The sequence below is a fragment of the Pestalotiopsis fici genome (genome assembly GCF_000516985.1).
Source record: "Pestalotiopsis fici W106-1 unplaced genomic scaffold PFICI_Scf_2, whole genome shotgun sequence".
In the NCBI taxonomy this organism is placed as follows: Eukaryota; Fungi; Ascomycota; class Sordariomycetes; order Amphisphaeriales; family Sporocadaceae; genus Pestalotiopsis; species Pestalotiopsis fici.
The window spans coordinates 1,862,951-1,884,086 of record NW_006917092.1 but is presented as its reverse complement, the minus strand read 5'-3'; the positions used below and the strand labels follow the sequence as shown (position 1 = coordinate 1,884,086).

At 51.4% G+C, this 21,136-nt stretch overlaps 8 protein-coding genes across 8 annotated transcripts; 4 read left to right on the top strand and 4 right to left on the bottom strand.

The window, feature by feature from the left end:
* Window positions 1–399: 399 nt before the first annotated feature.
* Window positions 400–2,586, bottom strand: PFICI_02783 (uncharacterized protein; the record flags this gene model as incomplete). The annotated part of the gene is made up of 2 exons (XM_007831364.1): window positions 400–2,317; window positions 2,420–2,586. 2 exons carry the CDS (start codon window positions 2,584–2,586, stop codon window positions 400–402), a joined length of 2,085 nt encoding a protein of 694 aa, XP_007829555.1.
* A 1,196-nt stretch (window positions 2,587–3,782) lies between these two features.
* Window positions 3,783–4,474, top strand: PFICI_02782 (uncharacterized protein; the record flags this gene model as incomplete). Its single annotated transcript, XM_007831363.1, has 2 exons — window positions 3,783–3,873; window positions 3,960–4,474. 2 exons carry the CDS (start codon window positions 3,783–3,785, stop codon window positions 4,472–4,474), a joined length of 606 nt encoding a protein of 201 aa, XP_007829554.1.
* A 463-nt stretch (window positions 4,475–4,937) lies between these two features.
* Window positions 4,938–6,823, bottom strand: PFICI_02781 (uncharacterized protein; the record flags this gene model as incomplete). The annotated part of the gene is made up of 2 exons (XM_007831362.1): window positions 4,938–4,978; window positions 5,038–6,823. The coding sequence occupies 2 exons, from the start codon at window positions 6,821–6,823 to the stop codon at window positions 4,938–4,940; spliced, it is 1,827 nt and encodes a 608-aa protein (XP_007829553.1).
* A 1,590-nt stretch (window positions 6,824–8,413) lies between these two features.
* On the bottom strand, window positions 8,414–9,564 carry PFICI_02780 (uncharacterized protein; the record flags this gene model as incomplete). The annotated part of the gene is made up of 2 exons (XM_007831361.1): window positions 8,414–8,566; window positions 8,647–9,564. 2 exons carry the CDS (start codon window positions 9,562–9,564, stop codon window positions 8,414–8,416), a joined length of 1,071 nt encoding a protein of 356 aa, XP_007829552.1.
* A 4,926-nt stretch (window positions 9,565–14,490) lies between these two features.
* Window positions 14,491–16,030, bottom strand: PFICI_02779 (uncharacterized protein; the record flags this gene model as incomplete). The annotated part of the gene is made up of 2 exons (XM_007831360.1): window positions 14,491–15,662; window positions 15,724–16,030. The coding sequence occupies 2 exons, from the start codon at window positions 16,028–16,030 to the stop codon at window positions 14,491–14,493; spliced, it is 1,479 nt and encodes a 492-aa protein (XP_007829551.1).
* A 597-nt stretch (window positions 16,031–16,627) lies between these two features.
* PFICI_02778 (uncharacterized protein) lies at window positions 16,628–17,117 on the top strand (the record flags this gene model as incomplete). The annotated part of the gene is made up of 2 exons (XM_007831359.1): window positions 16,628–16,948; window positions 17,010–17,117. The coding sequence occupies 2 exons, from the start codon at window positions 16,628–16,630 to the stop codon at window positions 17,115–17,117; spliced, it is 429 nt and encodes a 142-aa protein (XP_007829550.1).
* A 394-nt stretch (window positions 17,118–17,511) lies between these two features.
* On the top strand, window positions 17,512–18,264 carry PFICI_02777 (uncharacterized protein; the record flags this gene model as incomplete). The annotated part of the gene is made up of 4 exons (XM_007831358.1): window positions 17,512–17,608; window positions 17,669–17,783; window positions 17,851–17,899; window positions 17,959–18,264. The coding sequence occupies 4 exons, from the start codon at window positions 17,512–17,514 to the stop codon at window positions 18,262–18,264; spliced, it is 567 nt and encodes a 188-aa protein (XP_007829549.1).
* Window positions 18,265–18,899: 635 nt separating this feature from the next.
* PFICI_02776 (uncharacterized protein) lies at window positions 18,900–21,074 on the top strand (the record flags this gene model as incomplete). Its single annotated transcript, XM_007831357.1, has 2 exons — window positions 18,900–20,905; window positions 20,972–21,074. 2 exons carry the CDS (start codon window positions 18,900–18,902, stop codon window positions 21,072–21,074), a joined length of 2,109 nt encoding a protein of 702 aa, XP_007829548.1.
* Between the last annotated feature and the right edge of the window lie 62 nt (window positions 21,075–21,136).

The window sequence follows — 21,136 nt, the reverse complement described above, 5'->3', positions numbered from 1 at the left end:
GGAAAGGGAAATGAGTAAAAAGGTACAGAAAGATGATGAGAAAACAAGTCTTTGGCTCAGTAGTGGTTCAAAGACTAAACAAGACTCCGCTGCCATGGAGATCAAAGTTCTGTTCTTGTTGGTACATTCAAATGAACAAGGTCTTTTTCTGCATCACGCCGAGCCTACAAACAGACCGGCAGGGTACGTAGGTATGTATTACGACGACACATGAAAGCTTTACAGGATCACTTATAACATGACAGGTTGGAATTAGAAAGGGTTATTATTAATCTTGTCTTCTCAATATCTATCCCATCAACCATGATTTTACTCATCCCAGATGCAGTAGAACACGGTGGATCATCCCGAGGATTCGACAGCCAAGATTAATGTGACAGGGTCGACCTTTCACTCTATCTATGGCCTGTTAGGCAGAGGTCTCGGCCCGACAATCTGTCTCCGGCCGGCACCAATACCAGTGCCGACATTGTTCTGGCTATCACCACCCGTGAACCCGCTCCATTGGCTGACATCCCATCTCCCACCGATACCGCCTCCGATTCCGTCCACGCCTTCGCGGGACCGAGGAGTGTTGGCAGTCTCCTCCTGAGCGGCCTCCCACTCCTTTTGACGTTGCCGTTCCATCTCCATCTCGCGTTCTAACAACGACTTTCCAGCCCAACCACCGGCCTTTGTCTTGGATTGAGACTGCATACGTCGTCGGTCCTCGGCATCCTGTTCGGCGCCAGATCCAAGCTCGCGAGAGTAAGTTTGTTGCACAGGTGGGCTCTTGGGGGCTGGGTTAGAGGCAAGAAATCTATCCGTCCGGTTGTTCCGGTTGGCCCAGTTGGGACTTGCAGGTGTTGGCAGTGGTCGTCCGCTAGATGGGGGCGACTTGATCGCGCTGTTAGGTTTTGGTTTCTCCGGGGTTCCTGGGAGGGGTCTAGCCTCACCGGTACGCTGGGTCCTCAAGGGGAGAGTAGGTGGCGGCGCCTCGCCGGTACGCTGTGGCTTTAGCGGAGAACTAACCTTGGGGTCCGGCAGCGGACGGCTCGGCAGCGCGGGAGCTTTGACGCCGGCCGCTTGCTCTTCTTGGTGGCGATCCCATTGGGTCTTGAGCACCTCACGCTCGTCACGCGACCACGAGTCCTGTCTGCTTGGCGTCCTATCCTGAAGTCTGGGCCGGCTGCGTGATCGGTTTCGGTTCTTGGTTCCCTGCTGGCGCTGTCGTTCTTCCTCGTATTCTTGCTCTCGTTGTCGAGCAAGCTCCAACTCTCGCTCCAGTGCCTTGATGCGCTCGGCGTATCCGCCGGCTCCTTGAGGCTTGATACCCTGTTCTGCTTGGTACTGGCTCAAGAACTGTCCCTGTAGCTGCGAATTGCTTCTGCTGTGCGACGACTGAGACTTTCTACGTTCTTCAACTATTCTCGCTTCAGCCTCTTCCTCTTCTTGACGGCGCTTCTCATTGGTGAGTCTCCACTGGCGCTCTTCTTCTTCCCACCTACGTTTCTCATCGTCGGCTTTGCGCTTCTCCTCGTCACGCTGCTTCCGAGTCTCTTCTTCCCAGCGCTTCTCCTCTGCCAAGCGGTTCCGCTCTTCTTCGGCTTCCAGCTCGGCTTTGCGCCTCTGCTCTTCCTCTTGCATCTGCTGACGCTGTCGCTCGGCCTCAGCCTCCTGCTGTTTCCGGCGCCGCTCCTTTTCGGCGGCATTCGGTACGAGCGGAGCAGCACTAGTGATCTGGCGACGTCCGCCGAAAGCGATGCCGAGGTTGCCCTGCGACGCGCCGCCCATGTAACCGTACTGAGCGATATTCCACGCGGGGCTAGTAACTCCCTCGTCAAACTTCTTGCTCCAGCTGCTCACACCGGGTGACCCGACGCGATCGATCGTGGGACTCTTGTTGTTGGAGCCCCACCGTCCAGAGCCCGTCGAGGAGCCCGTCTTGTGAGGCACGAGCGCCGCCGGTCGAACGCTCAGTGAAGACGAACTCTGAGAGACGTTGGACAGCGCCCGGCTCCTACCGGGAGTGCCCGTGCTTTCCGGCGATATGACACCCTCGCGCGGTTTGTTGCCGCCAATACCTCCGATCGAGGTGGGAAACGCAGAAGGGTTGGCTTTTTGCGCAGCGCGAGAAAATGCGCCAAGGCACTGGAGAACTTGCGCCGGGTCCTTTCTCTCAAAGAGGTCGACCGTCAGGAACATGTCGTGGTCGGGAAGGCTCAATGGTGGTGATTTGCAGGCCCGGAGATAATGCGATATATTTTCCATTTGCACAAAGGGCATGGCGGACTTCTTGAACTTGACGCCCGGCGCGCCAATCGCGAGGTTGACCAATCTGAAAGGACCACAGTTAGTATACACTCAGACATGATTATCTTTTGGAAAAGGAGACTGCGATAGTCGCTGTCGAGGGAAAGGAGGTTGGGAGGAGTCATACTTGCACAGCGCCACGCCATCCTTGAGTCCTTCTAACAAGTCCTTGCCGGCGAGTTTCTCGCCCAACACGCCCTCGATCCAAGATTGGGCTTCATTGGCAGCGGCAGGCGTGTACCTGGCTGAGCGCGACATGCGCAAGTCTTTGTCCAAGGAGGAAACAGACGCCATATTGTTGCGCTGCTGCTGCTGCTGCTGATGTAGTACTCGAAACTAGGAATTCTGGTATCGTATATTCGCGCCCAACATTTACTCGTCTCGGACGGTCATCGGATTAGGATTAGTTGATTGCAGTTCAGGAGGGGGAGCGCAAACGTATTTGCTTAATGTAGTCGTTGGTTGGTTTGGCGTCGCAATATGAATGTAGGTAATAAGTTGAGTTTGTTGCTCCGGCGCAAGCGGGAAGAGAAAGGACAATCAATAGAAGGAGTGATTGATTGATTGAATATGACGGACCGGGAGTGAGGTCACTGGTGGGGGCGCGCGCAGAAAAGGGTGCTAATTTGGGATGCGGAGTGCCAGTAAAAATAACAATAGTGTCCTCGCCTCGTTTTCCCTCATTTACCGATTCAGGGGATGTATTTTCTCGAAGATGATCGAACTTGTTTATTGTAATGAGGCAACAGTAATCATTGATGAAATATCCACTCTCTGGGAAGTTGCTTCGACGTCGGGCGCATAGAAAAAACGGAGTCCGGGAGATTTAAACATGATAAATATTTGGCGACAATAGGGTACCCAGTAATAGGCGCCGAGGGGAGCCGATAGCTGAGGGGAGGGGAGGGGGGAACCACTGTGACATTCCAGGCAAGCCAGGTCCAGCTACCTGCTGGAGAAATTGAATGAACAGGCACTTTTCTTGGTTCACTGGCCTGCCGAAACGGCTTAGGGGAAGGGCCCGTCGGGGCCGTCCCACCCCACTATAATCAACTTGTCAGCGTCTCGTTTTGTGCCTAACGTCGCTGCATCTCGCATCTGACAGCGTACAGCTTATTAAGAACAGTCCTCTCCTTAATTGAAAAAGAAGAAAGCACAAGCCTCCTCTAATTGAACCCTTGTGGCTGGGACTATTAGGGAGGCTAAACCCACTATAGGGACTAGTGGCCGAGCCGTGACCCCCTGGCTGTTAAATCGTGGCGCCGACTACGAATCAGAAATGACGGAATTACGGCCTATCGATTACCTACAGCTTTCGCGCTGTGGCGGTGCCCAAAATAATTGATTGCCATCATCATAGAGGTAAAGACGGCGACGGATTCCGCGAATGGAGCCAATTTTTTCAATTACCTGCGTGTACATGACCATGTAGTAGGAACGGCACTTTTGTAAAACCTCCGATATCCGCTCTAACCCCCCTACCAGCAAACATGTCGCCAATACCAGAGTTGAGTCCCATCTTGCGGGCATGGTATCGCTGGAAGATGCTGCGGCTGCCGTGGCGGAAGCGCTTCCTGGTTGGTACGTTGCGACTTTTGCCTCGAGCCTCTTTATATTCACAGACTTGAGCACTACTAACTGTCTGGTTCTTTCTCCCTTCACTGCAGGCCTCGATCTCCGCGGTAACACATACTGGACGTTTCGGGACAAGCGGGTAGACAAGAACGTCGACCCGCGAACACTGCGCTGGCGGCGCATCGTACAATACCCGCGGTCGACGCATCTCTCGGACGTGACGGTGCCGCCGCAATGGCATCAGTGGCTGCGGCATCAGCGCGAAGACCCCCCCTCGCTGACGGAGCAGGCCGCCGATGTTGCCCGCCAGGATCGCATGAAGACACTCGCCGCCGAGGCCGACGCCCGATGGGCAGCCAAGCCAAGCCTGACCGATATGCCTCCCGGTGCCGGCCCCAAGAGCCAGCCCGTACCCGCGCTCGATACTGGCAAGACGCAGCCGCAGGAGCAGGCTGCTGAGCAGAATTTGCAAGAGAAGGGCCTGCGGGATGCACCCGCTCAAGACAAGGCGGAAGTCAAGGACGATCCCTGGAAGAAGGCGGCAAGCGGGCCAGGTGAAAATTGGCAGCCAACAGCCTGGACACCAACGAGTTCGCGAAGAAGGTGATAATCGAATTACGACACAGAGACCATTATCTTTTATGTACCAATACTTGTAGCATACATCTATCCTTCAGTACGGGAGGGAGAAGCATATTCCCTCGACGGCATAGTCTAGTCCCCGTAACAAATCCCACGACTCTCATGACGCCAGTAAACAAGACAATAACTTTCAAAAACGCCGTCCTTGCATAACAGTAGGGGTATCATCCACGAGTCTATTGTGTTGGGCATTGCTCACTGATACCTCGTGACTTGGGCCGCTTTCTAGGCCGATGAGTTGCTTGCCCTTGTTGTTCTTTTTCTGGCTCGTGACTGACATTGTCAAACTGCCTCTTCTTTGGCGCCAAGTTTTCCTTACTTTCCTCGTTTTCCTTTGGCAATGAGTTTCTCTCTGGCGGCAAAGCTTCCTTTTCATCGGTCTCCGGTGATTTTTGACGGGTATCATTTGGAGCAATAACGGAATCTTCCTAAGAACTCCGGGCCGTCATGTACGATACCTCCGCCATGTCTATCGTAGGTTAGCACCAAATAAACAAGTCCTTTGGGTCGCGCCTGTTCGCGACTTACCATGGTCCATTTCGTCAGCCTCGTCGGTCTGCCCTTCGTCGGCTTCGTCCATGATCAATTCCGCCAGTTGCAAAAGTCTCTTGGAGCTCTCTTGCAGCAGCGTCTTGGCCTCTAGTAGATCTGGATCCTCCCGCGTTGGTTCGCTGCGCCGTGCTCTCGTACCACCAACTTTCTTCTTGACCTGGGCCTCACGAGCCTTGATTCCCTTGTTAACCTGATCCAGTAGCTTGTCGCTGAATGGTTCAGTCCCTACTGTCCAAACGAGCTTGACAATTTCTTCAAGCAAAACGCTGACTTTGGCGTTTTCTTCAGCAGCTAGCGCGTAGGCTGCATACGGCAGAAAACAGCGCTCAAGGATCGCCGGACTGGTGCCGTTAACATCATACCGTTCCGGATCTACCTTGGAAGGTTTCACAGATGTGTTTGGCATGTACAACGAAAGTATGTTCTGGAGGATGGAAATCTGGCTATCCGTCCGAAGCGACGACGTGGTGGAATCGACAAAGGCTGTGAAGATGGATAGAGGGAGATGTCGAATCTCCCTCTCGTAAAACTCGTAGAGGTCCGGAAGTGAGATCGGTGGCTTGGGTAGGAAGTTGCACAGATAGGATAGCAAGTAAAACAACCGCTGCCGTAGCGCAATCGACTCCACGTAGGAAGTTTGTAGAGCAGGAGATTCCGAACCGCTCCTCCGCTTTTGAGGCGTAGGTGGTGGCTCTGAGTTCTGGGACGAGTATACTGAGTCGTCGTCAAGCAGCCCACCAAAATCACCCTTTTCAATATTGACCTTTCTTTTACGTTTTCTCACGATCCTGTCTCGTGATATTCCCTTGTGCTCCTTGTCCCAAATTTCCTGGAACTGCCTGGCCGACGAGGTCTGACCGTCGGCGAAGATGACAGCCATGAGCGACTTGGCGCCATTGGTACGTTTCCTCTCGCACTGATTGAGGTAACCTGCCAATATGGAATTAGAGAGCATTGCATACGAGCACTCGCCTTCCTCGCCACCAGCACGGTCATGCTCTTCCTCGTCAATCCGTGCCCGTTCTAGTATATCCGCCTCGAGGACGTCACACATAAACTCGAGCCACTGGCGCCAGTACTCCCATCGGTTGGGGTATAGGACGCTGCAGTTGAACGCCCAGCCGACGACATTGAAGAAGTCTTGTCCCCGTCGCCAGACGCTGTTCTTGCCGTACCTGCCATGGAGCTGTGGTGCGCCGCCGGCATCGTACATGGCATCCGAGCTGTCTCCGTTGGGAGACCGCCGCGTGCTCTGCCCGAATTGGAACGCTTCCTGAAACCGGGCATTGATGGGGCCGACTGTCTGCAAGACACTGCGCAGGTAGACCATCGCGGCAGATGACACGTCGGTCCAATTTTCCTCTCGCGGCCGCGTAGTCAGGTCCGGATGTATCGTCAGGGTGCCCAGAAAGGCCAGCTGATTTGGAGGTGGGCAATAGACGCTGCCGCTGCCATTGCTGTTATCGCCATTCTGTCCGTAAGTGTTCCATTTCTCTGAACCGCTGCAAGATTGCAATCTTTCCAGCATTTTCATCCCAAGGACGTGCAGATTTTCCTCCAGATAGATTTGACAGTGCTGCTTAATTACTGGCGGCAGCTGCTTTGCCTTGCGATAGTTCACCTGGGTGCCATCATCCTCGGGCGTGCTGATGTCGGTGACGGTGACATCATGTAGGTTGGGAGGTGTCGCGTTCGCCGTAGCGAAGGAGTCTGGCGACGACAGAGGCGACGATGTCGCCACATCAGGCAGTGGCGATGGCATGTTCGCACATCTCTCAACTCTCGACCGTCTTTTTTCTTTGGTGTCGCTGAAACGCGTCTTTTGGCGTTTGGGGAAATTGTAGGACGCGCGCCGAAAGTACATCCATTAAAAGCTCTGGGAGCCGCCTAACTCGGGGGAAAACATTGCGGGGGCGCTTACCTGAACCTGGACTACAAACACCTAGGGGCTAGCGCACTTGTTGTCCGGGGGCTGGAACTTCCCGTATACTAATTGGACGGTACGAGGGGGGAAAGAAGAAGAAACGAGGGCATAATGAAATTTGGCATGCAGAAAATCCCTTGTTTCTTTGGGGCAGAGATTATTTTACTGAATTAATTTATACCATTATTTATAATATGTATTTGAAAAGGGGTTGTCTTATTTTAGGCAAGTATATTGTTGATGTTCTCGGTACCGTGCACTTGATTAGCTGGAAAGTTTGGAGTGATCATAATGCTGAGCATACACCAGCCTCGAGCGAGGATGCCAGATCTGAATAGCATCACATGCTAATTCTTACAATTTGGATTCAAAGTTTCCACCGGAGAGTGCCAATAGGTGGTGACTCTGACACGAAGTGGTCATCGCTGCATAGGTACGAACATTCAGTCGAGGGCCGGCCTGCTTGATGTAATGATACAGAGTTGTTGTCTTGGCAGCCAATTGATGTCATGACATTGCGCTCACGAAACATACTTCTTCACTGCTTGAGCAAATTGCCTCGACCTGCCAAGGAACCTGCCCGAGCTGCCTAGCAACCTGCCTAGCATGTCTAGATTAGGGCATGTTAAGCTTTACGCACAACTAGATCAGTCAGGCCGCGACGGGAAGCGGTGCCATAAACTCTAACTTTATTAATACGCCGGACCCACAAACCACACAGACTTGCGATGATCTAGTCAACCAGATTCCCGGGTCGGATGTTGTATTAGTCAAATAGATTTTCTTTTCAGCTTGGGAGAATGGAAGGACGGAGCTAATTTAGTATATTTCGAGCCCATGTCGTCTAATCACACCTCTCTAGGTATTGCTCCAGCACGAATATAGGTAGGAGAGAGATTGCATATTCATGCCTATCATTACAACATAGCCGCATAACTGGGGGAACTTTTCTCACAGCTTCTTCCCAAGATATTACTTTGCCGTTTGGCTGCGGCATGTGAGGAGGGAAACAGCTCTCACTGATCCAATATTTGTGCCGACAAGACAACGAGCAGGTGGAATGTCTCACTGAATCTAGCAATCTTGAAATATTTGAGAGTCTCTAGAGAAAATATTACAAGTAGTACAGATAGATGACAACGCCGTTCGCCTAGTCCTTCATTCATTGCTGCGTTATAGCCCAGCTCTGATTCGTATTTGCTGTCCATGCGATGCTCCCAGGATTCCGTTACGCTCGTGTCTGACGAAGCCAGAAAAAAGCAAACTCAATGCTTGCCCAGCCATGAATGGACGTATCTTACCCCCCGCTGTATGCTTCAGTTGTGCAAAAATAAACCATTAAATCCCCGTCTAAAGAAAACTCCTACCCTATGCAGCTTCGTATCTATATGGTGGAAGAACGCTCAAAATTGTGGGTATCTGGTGGTTTTAATGGAGGGAACTCGTAGCACTCTTTCCCTCCTGGGAGCTGGTCGAGTTGTCTAGCGCTTGGGTATCCTCCATGGCACTTCTCCTAGCAAAGTCATCTAAAAGGGCTTGCACTGCCTCGATGGGCAGCGTGGGGACCAAGTGTTGGTGTTTCTGCATTCAGTGTCAGTAAAATGATTCAAGACGGATGACATCAGAGAGGCAGCGCATCTCGGGATGCTCCACGTTCTTACCTTCGGGAAGTTCTCTGAATCAGCATACTTGACTTCCTCCAGCATTCGGTGTAGCCGGAGGATGGTTCTCCAGGACAGGATAGTATCGCCAACCAGGAAAGCCGGGTACCGCGCTCGAGCAATCTCCTCGAGGATCCATCGTCGTGCGAAATAAGGACGATTCATGAGATCGTTGGAGCCTTGCCAGCAAGACGGTAGTTGCGATTCCGTGTTGGCTTCCACATCCTTCCAAATGTAATCGACTTTCTGGAACCAAGCATGCTTTGGGGAGTAGTTCTCTGGATGCTCCTCGCGGTCTCCGGGGTCGCCCCATCGCGGAGGCATACACCTGTCGATATCGATGAGGATCTCCAATCCGGCCTCCGTGTGCTCCGTTTTCATGCCCAGCCAGCCGACGGTCATCTGTGCTGCGGTATATATCTGGCGCATATCCTGGACCTGTCGTGACCTCTCAACCTCATCGTACTGGTTGACGCAAATCACGTCCAACCATACGCGTAGCGGGACATCTTTCTCGGCCTCGGGATTAGGCAGGATCGAGCTGACACCCTTCATCAACTGCCGCAACCAAAACGGCGGTCTTCGCTGCTGCCGCTTGGGGGGGAGCCGTTCGTCCCCGTTGCGGGCGGAGCCGGGGAACAAGACGGTGCGGATATGCCGCAGCGCCTGAGCCAAATGGAGCGTGATGGTGATTGGGCGGCCGTTGACAATGACATTTTCCGACTCGGAGGGCGAGCCATACAGCGAGGACAGCGCGATGAACTCGGGTTCGTCTTTCAGGCGTACAGTCACCAGCCGCGCCTCGATGCGGTCCTCGACGGAGGCGGCAGGCCGAATCTCCAATAGTCGGAACTCTTGCTTTGAGGTATCAAGCTTTTTGTAGGAAATGCTCCCTCTGTGCACCCCGTACGTTGCCATTCTCGAGACTGTCTGTATCTAACTCCCACTACGGTGGGGAAGATGATTGCTTTTTCTCGCGACCTGTTCCGTTCCTGTACCGGGCTCCTTCTCGAACGATGGCAAGCAAAGGAATATCGTAAGTTTGACAAACCTTTGAGATCATGTGCCCAGTTACCTACCTGATGGGCCCCGGGTCTATTTTACCCTACATTGCCCTCCTAGATATGAGCGGTCGGCCCTAGCATTTTCTTTCTTTTTTTTTTTTTTTTTTTCGAACTTTCCTCCACTGATTGCGTGGGATCAGGTATTTGCGTCTGCACTCATATCCCGGCAGCAAACCCCCCTACTAGTGCGTCGATCATCGCCAAAACAGCCCAATCTCTTGCAAACTTTACATGGTCGCCGTAACCATGCGTGCCACCTGTGCCTCAAAAAAAAAAAAAAGATCGCTGTCGAAATTATTCACGGAGGGTAAGCACACTTTTGAGACCAGGGGACAGGCAAGGGAACGGTTTCGTTTCTGTCATATCACCGTCGATATTATTACTGCCTTTGGACGACTGGGCAGGAGGCTGTAGGCTGTAGGCTGTAGGCGGTATCAGGCTACCCTTTACAGTACATACCTACCTACCTACCTCTCCCACCTTATCGTCTCGTCAGGGAAGGGGACCAACTGACTCTTGCCAAGCTTGCCCGCCGGCAACGTCAGGACTGATGACTTATTACTGCCTTGGCGCCGTTGTGTAAGTAGTGTACACCAGAAAGCAAGGGGTCGAGAAACGTTGGCTGGGGTTCAACGGGGAGGGGGGCAAGAATCGTTCGTCATGTGGATAGTCGCCAGATTGCGCGAGCTGAAGCTGTCATGGTAGACACCACCACAGGCTACAGCAGTCGTGTGTACACACACAGCAAAACAGTCCTTGACCTCTCTCTACCGTGTAGGGACAAGGCCGTCAAATGTGGGCTCCGTAAAATCTGTCAAGGGCAATTGTCAAATCTCTGACGAGCGTGACATGATGACGCTTTGACGGAGAAAGATTCCCAGCAGTGACCAGATGCTCGCTGATAGGTTAGACCATGTCCCGGGGACTCGAAAGCGTGATCCCAAGCAAGTTTACAGATTCCAGTTTTCCGGGTCTGCGTCGTGCAAGTGTTTTTCTTGTTATCCACCTCGTGAACCACATGACAACCGCCGCGGCGGCGACCAGCGACGATCTCGCAAACTTCTCGCTTTCGGGAATCGGTTATCGCAAAGATGCCGCACCCAAGAGGATCCCCAAGGCCCATTGAAGAGGAGGAATAATCATAAAAGGCGTTTCTCCCCCTCTTCCAGGTTCTTTCCCCTCTCGTACTAAACCCTGACATGTCGCCGATATGCGATGTGGACAGCAGCTGCCAGCAATCATAGAGACCCAGGATTCCCTGGCGAGGAATTGAGGACCCCCAAATTTTAAGTCCCGCATTAGCGGCGCTCCTACCCGGGGTCCACTGAAACGAAAAAGAGAGAGGGAATGAAAGAGAGGAAAAAAAAAAGACGTTGGAAGTTTTCTTGGTTACGACGTTTGGCTGGCTGCTGGGTTGGTGATTACCATGCAGCCAACAGCCATGTAATAAAAAAACGAAATCTCCCTAATTCATGCACGATGCTGTATGTCCCCCTCACCCCTTCCAACGGCATTTACATCCCACGTGGTTCTTCTGCAACCTTGCCAAGTGCTTCAGTGTTTCTTCGCTTGCCAGGACCCCAGCCCTTGCCTTGTAAAAAAGATACATCCTGGTGTTGTACATGTCTTCTTCTTCTTCTTCTTCATTATTACAGCTGCCGCCAGCCCATGGGGAAATATTTTGACGGTGTAGTATATATGAATCTCCTCAACAAGTCATTCGAAGGATTCCCCGGGTCCGAACCATTAGACCAACAGACAGCCCTGTGGCCTGGGTCAAAGATATACTACGGAATAATGCCAAATGAATTCCCCCAGGACCCCTGCCACTCTTTGGGCACATTTCCTCAATGCTATTTGGCTATCTGCAAAGGACTGAGTCGGACCATGTCGGCTTACATCACACATCACATCGTTGCCCCTTTATGGATCTAGCACGGAATATCTACGGCTAGCTATCTGCAGCTGCTATACGACGGCGCGGCCGCAATCCAGCCTACGCGTCACCATCACTGCAACGTCGACGGCTATAAGCGAGGAACCTACATACACTACTACCGCCCTCGGTTATGTAAGCATGGACTTATACCAATTTCAGATACGCGAGCATCAGTGTCTATGTACTACAGACTTGCCTTGTGACTGTCTATCACTCCATCATACATGGGCACTAGCAAGTGCGCTACATGGGTTGAATAGATCGAACTTCATCGCTAGCTGCCGAATGGCAATTCCCTAAGCTGCCCAGGGCTCCATCCTACCTCTACTTTTACAGTCCAAAAGGGCAAGCTGCTCGCCTCTACACAGTAGTGTAATTCAATTACTGACTCAGTATTTTTATATTGATTGGCTCGCTTCTAAAACACAGGGTCTCTCGGATGCTCTGAGCAACCCATGCCAGCAAGAGAAAAAATTAAAGTCGCGTAAAGGAAACCCCCAGATCTACATGGCCTCATCAAGCCAAGCAAACATCGGCGGGTAGGCCCTTTTCTCGGACGTCACCCAGAAAAGAGAACTCCCCCGCAAAACTTGACTGCAGAAGGGCAAAGCTTACCTCTGCATACATTACTCACCATGCCCGTTTCATTTCGAGACATTGAAATGCGATTCCGGCAATTGCCAACCTGGGAAATCACTAGAGGCATAGAGTGCCGCAACCCCTTGTAGGAAAAGCTGACGAATTGCTGAAGAATTGTAGGTAATCGATCTAGACCCATAGTGGGTACATATAAGAATAGACCTGGCTCATACGTCTCGATGTCGGTTCCCGAGAGAGGAAAAGCGATTTCGAAATGAATAAAATAAATCATCATATTCAACTCGAGATATTCACAGCTCCAGCAACCCGAGCTACTGAATGATCCCCAACTATATCACGACTTTACTCGAAGTAGAACGTCGAATCCCAGCCGACATCCAATGTCAGGCCATCCAAGCTCACTAAATCTGCAAATTTGCGACAGCACAGGTGTGATGATTGCAGACTTGGTCATTGACAGAAGTTATACCGAAAAAATGCCCGATACAGAAATGTAACCTCGTCTCAAGCAGGAAACGAGTCAGTCCTCCCCGTCCCTGACGATCCCCCCGTCAAACTACGAAAGGAAAAAAAAATTTGAATGGCAAAAATAATCCCAGCACTGAAGCAAGAACTAATCATACGTTCACACAAGTGACAAAAGACAACACGATCAAAGCAAAAAAATCTCGTCACGTATCAACGTCAGCCATCACACCCAGGCCCGCGGGTATGGAAGTATAACCTGGTAAAATGCCTGCATGAAACGCCACCATGTGAAATTGGTATCTCAACGCTCTGGAAAAGAGTTTTGTCGGATTGCCAACAATGTTGTGCTTTCGATGATTTCCCCCCTTTGCTTGGAAGAACCTTGCACCATATCTGTTATTCCCCCATCAATTGGGCTCGCACCACAGTAAGTTTATGTCAAACGGCCAAAGAAAAGCGAAGCCAGTCTCTCCTCTCACCGCCCATGTACTGTACTACTTTTCGACTTTCCGGATGGTTTTAGCTTTTGGGCATCATCAAGCGATGGCCGCCTCGGTCGCCGAGGGGAACTCCTCGCGGTGTGCTCGTATACCGTATTGTGAAAGCTGGTCGGTGACAGGATAAAATGGGCCCCCAAACCACCCCATTATAAACGGCCTCGCCGATAACGATGGGGCGGCCCTGCGTCACAAACACACACGTTTCCTGGCGCACGCATTGAACGACAACACCGTCCAGCGGGCCAGGGCAAAGAAGCGCTTTGGAGAGGGCCGATTCTCAGCCCTCAAGATGCCCAAGGTATAGAAGCGGCCTCTTTCAAAAGTCGGCCAAGATGGGGTCGAGATTCCACGTCTGCGTTGGCGCTCAGTAGCTTTGGCCATCGCCAGCACTGCCTCGTTGTAAGATGGGAGGTGGCTGCTGTCTTTGCGGCATGACGTACGAGGAGCCTCCCCCCCTTCGGATGATTGTGGCATTGCGAGACGCTCGTGCATTTGGACAACGCCATTTTCGGGGCAGAAAGGCTGGCTTGTCTGGCCACGCATAATTGGATCAAAATCCCGAGGCAGTCTACAGATGACCTCCTGAGCCGAATTGTATAAATCGTTTTGTGTCGACATAGCCAATACTTGGGGAAAGGTGAATGTCTCTTCTTTTTGGAATTATCTAGTTTTCTGTTGTATTCTCGATGGTAAGACTTGAATATCTATATACTAGTAGCCAAAGCTTGGTTCAACTATATTCGTCCCAGCATGACCATGTGCGATGCCGAAATGATGAGCTATTCCTCAGCAATAAGGACTTCGCAGACTTTAAATTGTGGCGTGTGTATTTCAACCCTCATAACGTCGCCTCCATACTCAAGATACTTGTGTGCCCAGTGACATCAAACCTAGTAAACGCACTGCCTAGATAGCAATCTTTATTTCTAGCATTGACTTTTGAGATCCCGACTATCCAATATCAAAGTGACTTCATGACCAAAACCAGGCCAACCCAGTAATGTCCAGTGAGCGTCGATTGGGCACCTTGGCCATTGAATTTTTACCCACTGAAAGCTCGGAACCATAGCAGCATGACCAGCTGCTGATAATGAGTGTTCTACTCTTTTGAGTAAAAAGGACCAGAAACTTTTGAGGCCATTTGGCTACATAAAGGACCACGAACAGACTGTACATACAATCTTCCAGCTTGCTGAGCTTCCGCAAAGTTGATTGCCAATGGTGCGGCTTCAATGCCTTACAATATCTTGGCGCCACGTGTTTTTGGTAGCCTTTATGCAGTCTGGCTTGGCACCACGTCGTATTCAACATCTGTTCTGATGATATACTTTGCGCCCTTGATGACTCCCGTCCCTTCGTGAAGGAGAGCGCCTTTGCTTTCTCCGTGCGGGAATAGCGCAATGGATCCCATCATGGGGCGGACGGGATGAGCATTCATGACGCCTTCCACGAGACTCGGAGTGAAGAAGGTGGTCTCACCGCCCTCAAAGTCGTCGTTAAGATACACCAAGAACGTGAAAAAGCTCGATTGCTTGGCGTCAGCCGGGGAAGCGTCCCATTGGTATTTTCCCGTCGTCGGGTGAATGCCAGAGGGTGGCCACGCGCCGTCAAAGTGAACGCGATACTCTGCTCCCGGGACGTAGCGATATACTCTGAAGCGGCGGTTGATTCCACGAGCCTTTCTGCCTCCAATATCGGCAGGAATGAAAGGGAGGACTCTCTGCCACAGCAGGTCGTGGAAAGCCTGATCCACGATCCAGTAGACGTTGTGCGCAAGAATGCTTGCCTCGGAGCCATCGTCTCTGACGGGCGCATCGGGCAGGAAGCCAACAGCCTCCATTGAGGCAACAATCGTCTTGCATTCCTCATGGGACAGGACATCCTTCATGAGCGACAAATTCGGGACGGCCGGATGCTTGTGGTGGGTTGTGTTTGGCGGGGTTGGAGAAAGCGGGACAGCGTTGTCGTCGCTAAGATATAGGACCGCATCGTGAAGATTAGGCGGTTTCCGATCTGGCCCACGCGTGGTCTCCAAAATTTTGAACTTGTTCTTGATGCCGGGTGGGCAGAATTTGGCGAGCTCCGCGCTTGAAGAACCCGAGTCCGATGTAGCGGCCTGGTCAAGGAGATTCCATTGCTTGTGTAATATGAATGGATCCGACGAGGAAAGGAGCGAAATCGATGGATTCAGATCGTTTGTTCCGGTCACCCTAGAGATGGCATCTAATAACCGCAAACGTTCCAACTGACTCTGTGACCGTTGCTGGCGCTCGACGTTGCGCTGTGAGAATCCACTCGTGACATCCAGGTCCCGCACCCAGCGACACAATGCTCCCAGCTTAGGCGACTCGCCGCGCAGACGCATTTCGGCGAGCAGTACGAGGGCGTCCGTGTACTTGCCATCGACGAGGGCGGCAGAGATTCGGGATGTGAGGTTCGTTTCGGCTGCGAAAGCCAGCTTCTCAGCATTTCGCCCATAGCAGAGCAGGTTTGGCGCAGGACTCACCAATGGTATTGATGCCCGTGGTGCATGCTTGTCGGAAGTCATAGACTGCTGTCCGGAGATCTTTACAGGCCTTGGATTTGATGACTGCCGGGTGAGCAGCCAGCGTACGCAGAGTATCGACGGTGATGTCGACCTCATCCTCGGACACCACAGTGTGCAGGCTCAAGGCCGTCGTCGGCTCGACTCGTTGCTCGGCTCCATCGGAGGACTCTGGGGTGGGAGGCGCACTGAGTCGCTTCTTATTGCTCAAATCGGCCTGAGCATCATTTTGTCGCTTTCGCTTGGCTGCCTTTTTGGTTTTCGACATGGTGGCAGTCGAGTCACGAATTTATGATCGAATGATGTTGCGGACTATGTTTGTCAAAATGGTGCGAGCAGCTGGAATTGAATTTGATGTTCTGGGCCGATTGTATGGGACTTCGGTGGTGGCGGCGGCAAACCCCACTAAAACTAAAAATCCCCCCAGATCTGCGGAACCCCACGCCGCCACCCTAGTAGCTAACAATGCACAAATCGACTATCTACAAGTTCACGATAAGATCTTTTAGTATAGTGTCGATGATTATGGAACAACAATCAAAGATCAAGCTGATAGTATCATCTCATGAATCTTGCACTCTGAGGAGTCTGCACCAGTCAGAGAACCGAGACCAGTATAACGCTGAATGGCTATTTTTGGGGTTGAGAATACAATGTACCTCTTGTGACTTGGGCTGAGCAACCCTTTCCTTGTTTGCGAGTTGCTGTATCCGGAAAAATAGGCGCCTGTTTGTTTCTCTTCTTCAGACAAAGAATTCACTTTAAGCTTCAAATAGGCAGAGTCATGGAAATAGATTCTTGTATCAAAATGTGAGAGTTTTCATAATAGGCTGGGGGCAAGAAGATTGATCCACATTGATTCACCATGTCCTTTCCTGGTGATGCATCGAGCCAAGTATCAGAAGAAGATCGAAAAGCCCGAGATGGCGATACTATCGTCAGAGAAGCATTCGAGCGACATGGCAACTACAAATACGTTAGGAATATTGGTGAAGGGGCCGAGGGTGCCGCCTATCTGATTCAGCGCAAAAGTCCAAGCGAGACGGAACCGAGGCGCGTCGTTCTCAAGGTTTCTGGGGGTCTTGAGGATCTCGCGTACGAGGAATGGAGAAAGACAAACGCGCCGTGGATCCGACGACCAGACTATGTGGTAGAAGTTCCCGTGGACACCAGAGAGTGGCTTCAGGTATGAGAGCGTTCATGATTATGGTTTTGCATTGTTTTCGTCAGTACTCATATCCGTCTAGGCTCTCGCAAACTCGACGCATACCGCCAAATGGGTTCACATTGATCCCGAACCAACCAAATTCGATCCCGACTTGACTGCAAAGAACGTGACGGTTGCGTATAGTTAGCATCCCATGTTATTCATTACCTACACTTGATTGTTTCACATGCCAATATTTTTCGATATGGTGCCGCTGGGCAGCATACTCTGACAAAATACTCGAACAAGCTACTTATAGTTTATCTATCCATCTTGAAGATAATTGCTAACACATATTGTCATAGTGAATTGGCTTCCCAACGGCGAACTGACAGAATTCGAAGAGGGTGTCCGCGTCGACAGCTCCGGCAATCCAATCCCCAACCGTCTCCTTTGGAGAATCCTCTTATGCTGTAAGCACATGGGCGTATTCCACCAAGAGCGATGGGACAAGGCCCTCTCCCTTCCAACAAGAAAGAGAAACCAAATTGTGTTTGTAGTGGCTGACCAAGAGCTTAGATCTTCGCGCTATTTGTGCCATCATGTGGCCAGAAAGTCTTGTAGCTGGTCAGTTAGAGGAACCCCAAGACGAATACGGAGAATTGTCCTTACAACACCTGGACTTTCACTTCGGAAACTGTAAGCAATCTTTTCACCATGATCTGGCGAGAATTTTGTGTTGACTTTCCATAACTGTAGGGGTGTTTGATGCTTTCACTGCCGATGAGACGGGCACCAAGGAACATGATCTCATGCCGCCCCTGGTAATGATTGACTTTGATTATGTTAAGGCTGCAACGAAGGAAGCTACCGAGTATGTCATTTCCACTTGATTGTGAACATTTACAAGAAGTGATATTCTGACTCATGGTGTTTATCAGTCAGGCCCGCGATCAAAGTCTGACAAGCATGCTTAGGCTGACAAGAGAGGTAAGAACTTCTCAGCCATCCGCAAATAGTCCATGAAAACAAGTCTAACCACACAGCAGAATCTGAGAGATCTCGCAATGATTAACAGAAAGAACTCAGAGGGGCTACCCGAAGAAGACCCAGAGAAGAATCCAAAGATCGACGTGGACCTGAGAACCATCTTAACGATAACTTATCATGTACCCAACCCGATATTGAGACTGAGGCGCTGGATGGGCATGGCTTTGAACGCCATCAGAGACCGAGATGGGGAATATTACGCTACCAAGCTGGAAATTACAGATGGCACCGAGGGAGACGACGCGATAAGACAACTGGTACGGCGACTTATATTAGAGCCAAATGAAGAGAAACAGATGACATAGGCAGTGAACTCTTTCATTCACAGAAGGCGGAGCACAGAGTAGGCCATTTAGTATTCTCGAATGAAGTTGTTTCAGGGATTCGTAAATTGTCAGCACGATAGCAATAGTGTCATCGCTTGAGATCCACCACAAAATCCTCGGAAATATGTTGGAAATTCAAGATCCATATGTGTATGACACAAGCAAACAGCATGCCCTGTGCCGACACAAGGTCAAATCGCCGGATGATGCGAGCAAGGGGCGGCCGCGCCAAGGGTGGATTTCCAACAATCACTCCGACCTCTCCGCGTGAAATGAGTGGGCCTAATGCGTTATGTCGTATTGATGGGACGCGAAGCGAGTCCGAATGGAGAACAAGACCAAGGATCATATCTTCCCTTGCGTGTTACAGCGTGTATGTACCCATCTACCTAGTGACATAAGAAGTTCCCTGCATCGTTCCCTACATACTATGTATGTCTGTGCTACGGCGCAGCAACCCGCTAATAGATCCCACGGCCCGAGAGATCCAGAACATCGGTCTAATGGATTTCCCCAGCATTTAATCATGCCTGTTTCGTCTTTTCGGTATTTGGCCCAGGGGCTCATCTTCTCGTTCAATGTTACCCCAATATTGCACAGTTGTAGCATGAGAGATGGAGTCCTACATAGAAAAAGCACGTCGCTATGCTCAACCTCCGCCTCCGGGTGCGCCTCAAGGCGTCGCCGTCCCAAACTCAAAGCTTCCCGGTAGATCCGCAGTATACCGACATTGGCGGCGGGGAGATGAGCTGCCAGACTACTTTGACCCCGATTTGTCTTCCGGATATGACATGTTTGAGCAGACTGCCAAACGCCAACCCGACGCACGATGCCTAGGCTACCGCCCATACAATGGCTCAACCAAATCTTTTGGTCCATATATTTGGTACTCCTACGACAATGTCTTGAAGAGGAGCACGGATTTTGGCAAGGGCCTTGCGGAATTATTGGAAGCTAACGGAGTTGGAGGCCGCCAAAGGCCGGTTGGTCTGTGGTGTGCAAACCGGCCCGAGTGGCAGTTTGTCGATCTCGGCGCGATGTCACAATCTCTGTACAGCATCTCGCTATACGAAACATTGGGACCAGCTGCCACAGAGTTTCTGATCAATCATGCCGAAATCCCCGTCGTTTGTGCCTCGCTCGAGCATATTCCCGCGTTGATATTGGCGGCTCCTCGATGTCCATCACTCAAGCTCATCATTTCGCTTGACCCATTGACAGAAGAGATAGACGCACCTGGGACTTCGAGAAAAGAACTTCTCAGTAGCCTAGCTGCAGAAAAGGGGCTGCAGGTACACGACTTTCGAGATGTGGAAAAGGCCGGCCAAGCATCTTCACGATCCCTCAACCGACCGAGGCCCGACGATATTTTTACCATCAACTACACGTCCGGGACCACGGGCAACCCCAAGGGCGTAGTACTCCGCCACTCCAATGCCGTTGCTGCAACCGTAACGTGTCTCACGGTATACCCCATGAGATCGAGCGATGTCCTATGTTCATATCTGCCGCTGGCGCACATCTACGAGCGCTTTGTCGAAATTTCCGCCATGTACGGCGGCGGCTCGATTGGTTACTTTCACGGCAATCCCCTAGAGTTGATAGACGACCTGAAGCTCCTGAGACCGACGATATTTACGAGCGTGCCTCGCCTCCTCAACCGAATGGGCAGCTCCATCAAAGCGGCCACGATAGAGCAGCAGGGGGTCAAGGGCGCGCTGTCTCGCTACATCATGGAGACAAAGATGGCAAATATAGAAAATGATGATCCGGCAAAAGCAACCAACAAACACATGGTTTATGACAGGATATGGGGCCGAAAGATCACCGCAGCACTCGGACTGGATCGTACAGTTCACATGATGTCCGGGTCTGCGCCTTTGGATGGGGGGTTGCAGCAGTTCTTGCGCATCGTCTTTGCCACTGAGATCGTCCAGGGGTACGGATCAACCGAAATGTTTGCCATCTGCCTCGCCCAATCTGCCGGCGATATGAGCGTCAGAAATTGCGGCGGACCTGCTGCTTGTGTTGAGGTGTGTTTGTTGGATCTGCCCGATATGGGGTACTTCTCCAGCGACCAGCCTTGCCCGCGTGGGGAGCTGCTCATGAGGGGGCCGAACGTCTTTTCCGAGTACTACAAGGACGACGAAGAGACGAGCAAGGCTTTTACGGAAGATGGGTGGTTCAAGACTGGCGATATCTGCGCTGTTGATGAGCTGGGCCGCTTCAGCATTATCGACCGCAGAAAGAATCTCCTTAAACTGGCGCAAGGCGAGTACATTTCGCCCGAGCACATTGAAAATGTGCTCCTTGCCCAACGTCCTTGGCTTGCTCAGGGCTACGTGCATGGCGACTCGGCAGAAGCTCATTTGGTTGGCATCTTTGGTGTGCAACCTGACATATTCTGCAATTTCCTCAACAGGACTCTTGGGAAAGAGTGTAAGCCAGAAGACACTGATCAGCTCGAGGCTGTGCTGCAAGAGCCAGAGGTGAGATCCGCTGTGGTGAAGGAGCTGGCCATGGTCGGAAAGAGTGCCAAGCTCAACAGCTATGAGATCCCCCGAGCAGTCCGGTTAATGATAGAACCTTTCACGGTCGAAAATGGATTGCTCACACCAACGTAAGTGGTTCTTCTTCTCTCTGGAAAAATGTAATGAGGAGGATGCTAACAAATTATGGAAAAAAGGTTGAAACTGAAGCGCCCACAGACGGCAAAGAAATTTGATCACCTGATCAAGGAAATGTACGCCGAGACACGAAAGACGAGCACACTCATGGCAAAGCTTTAAGAGAGGCGGAACAAGATATGATATGCCCAGGGGATGTTATTGTCACATATCAATTGTATCAA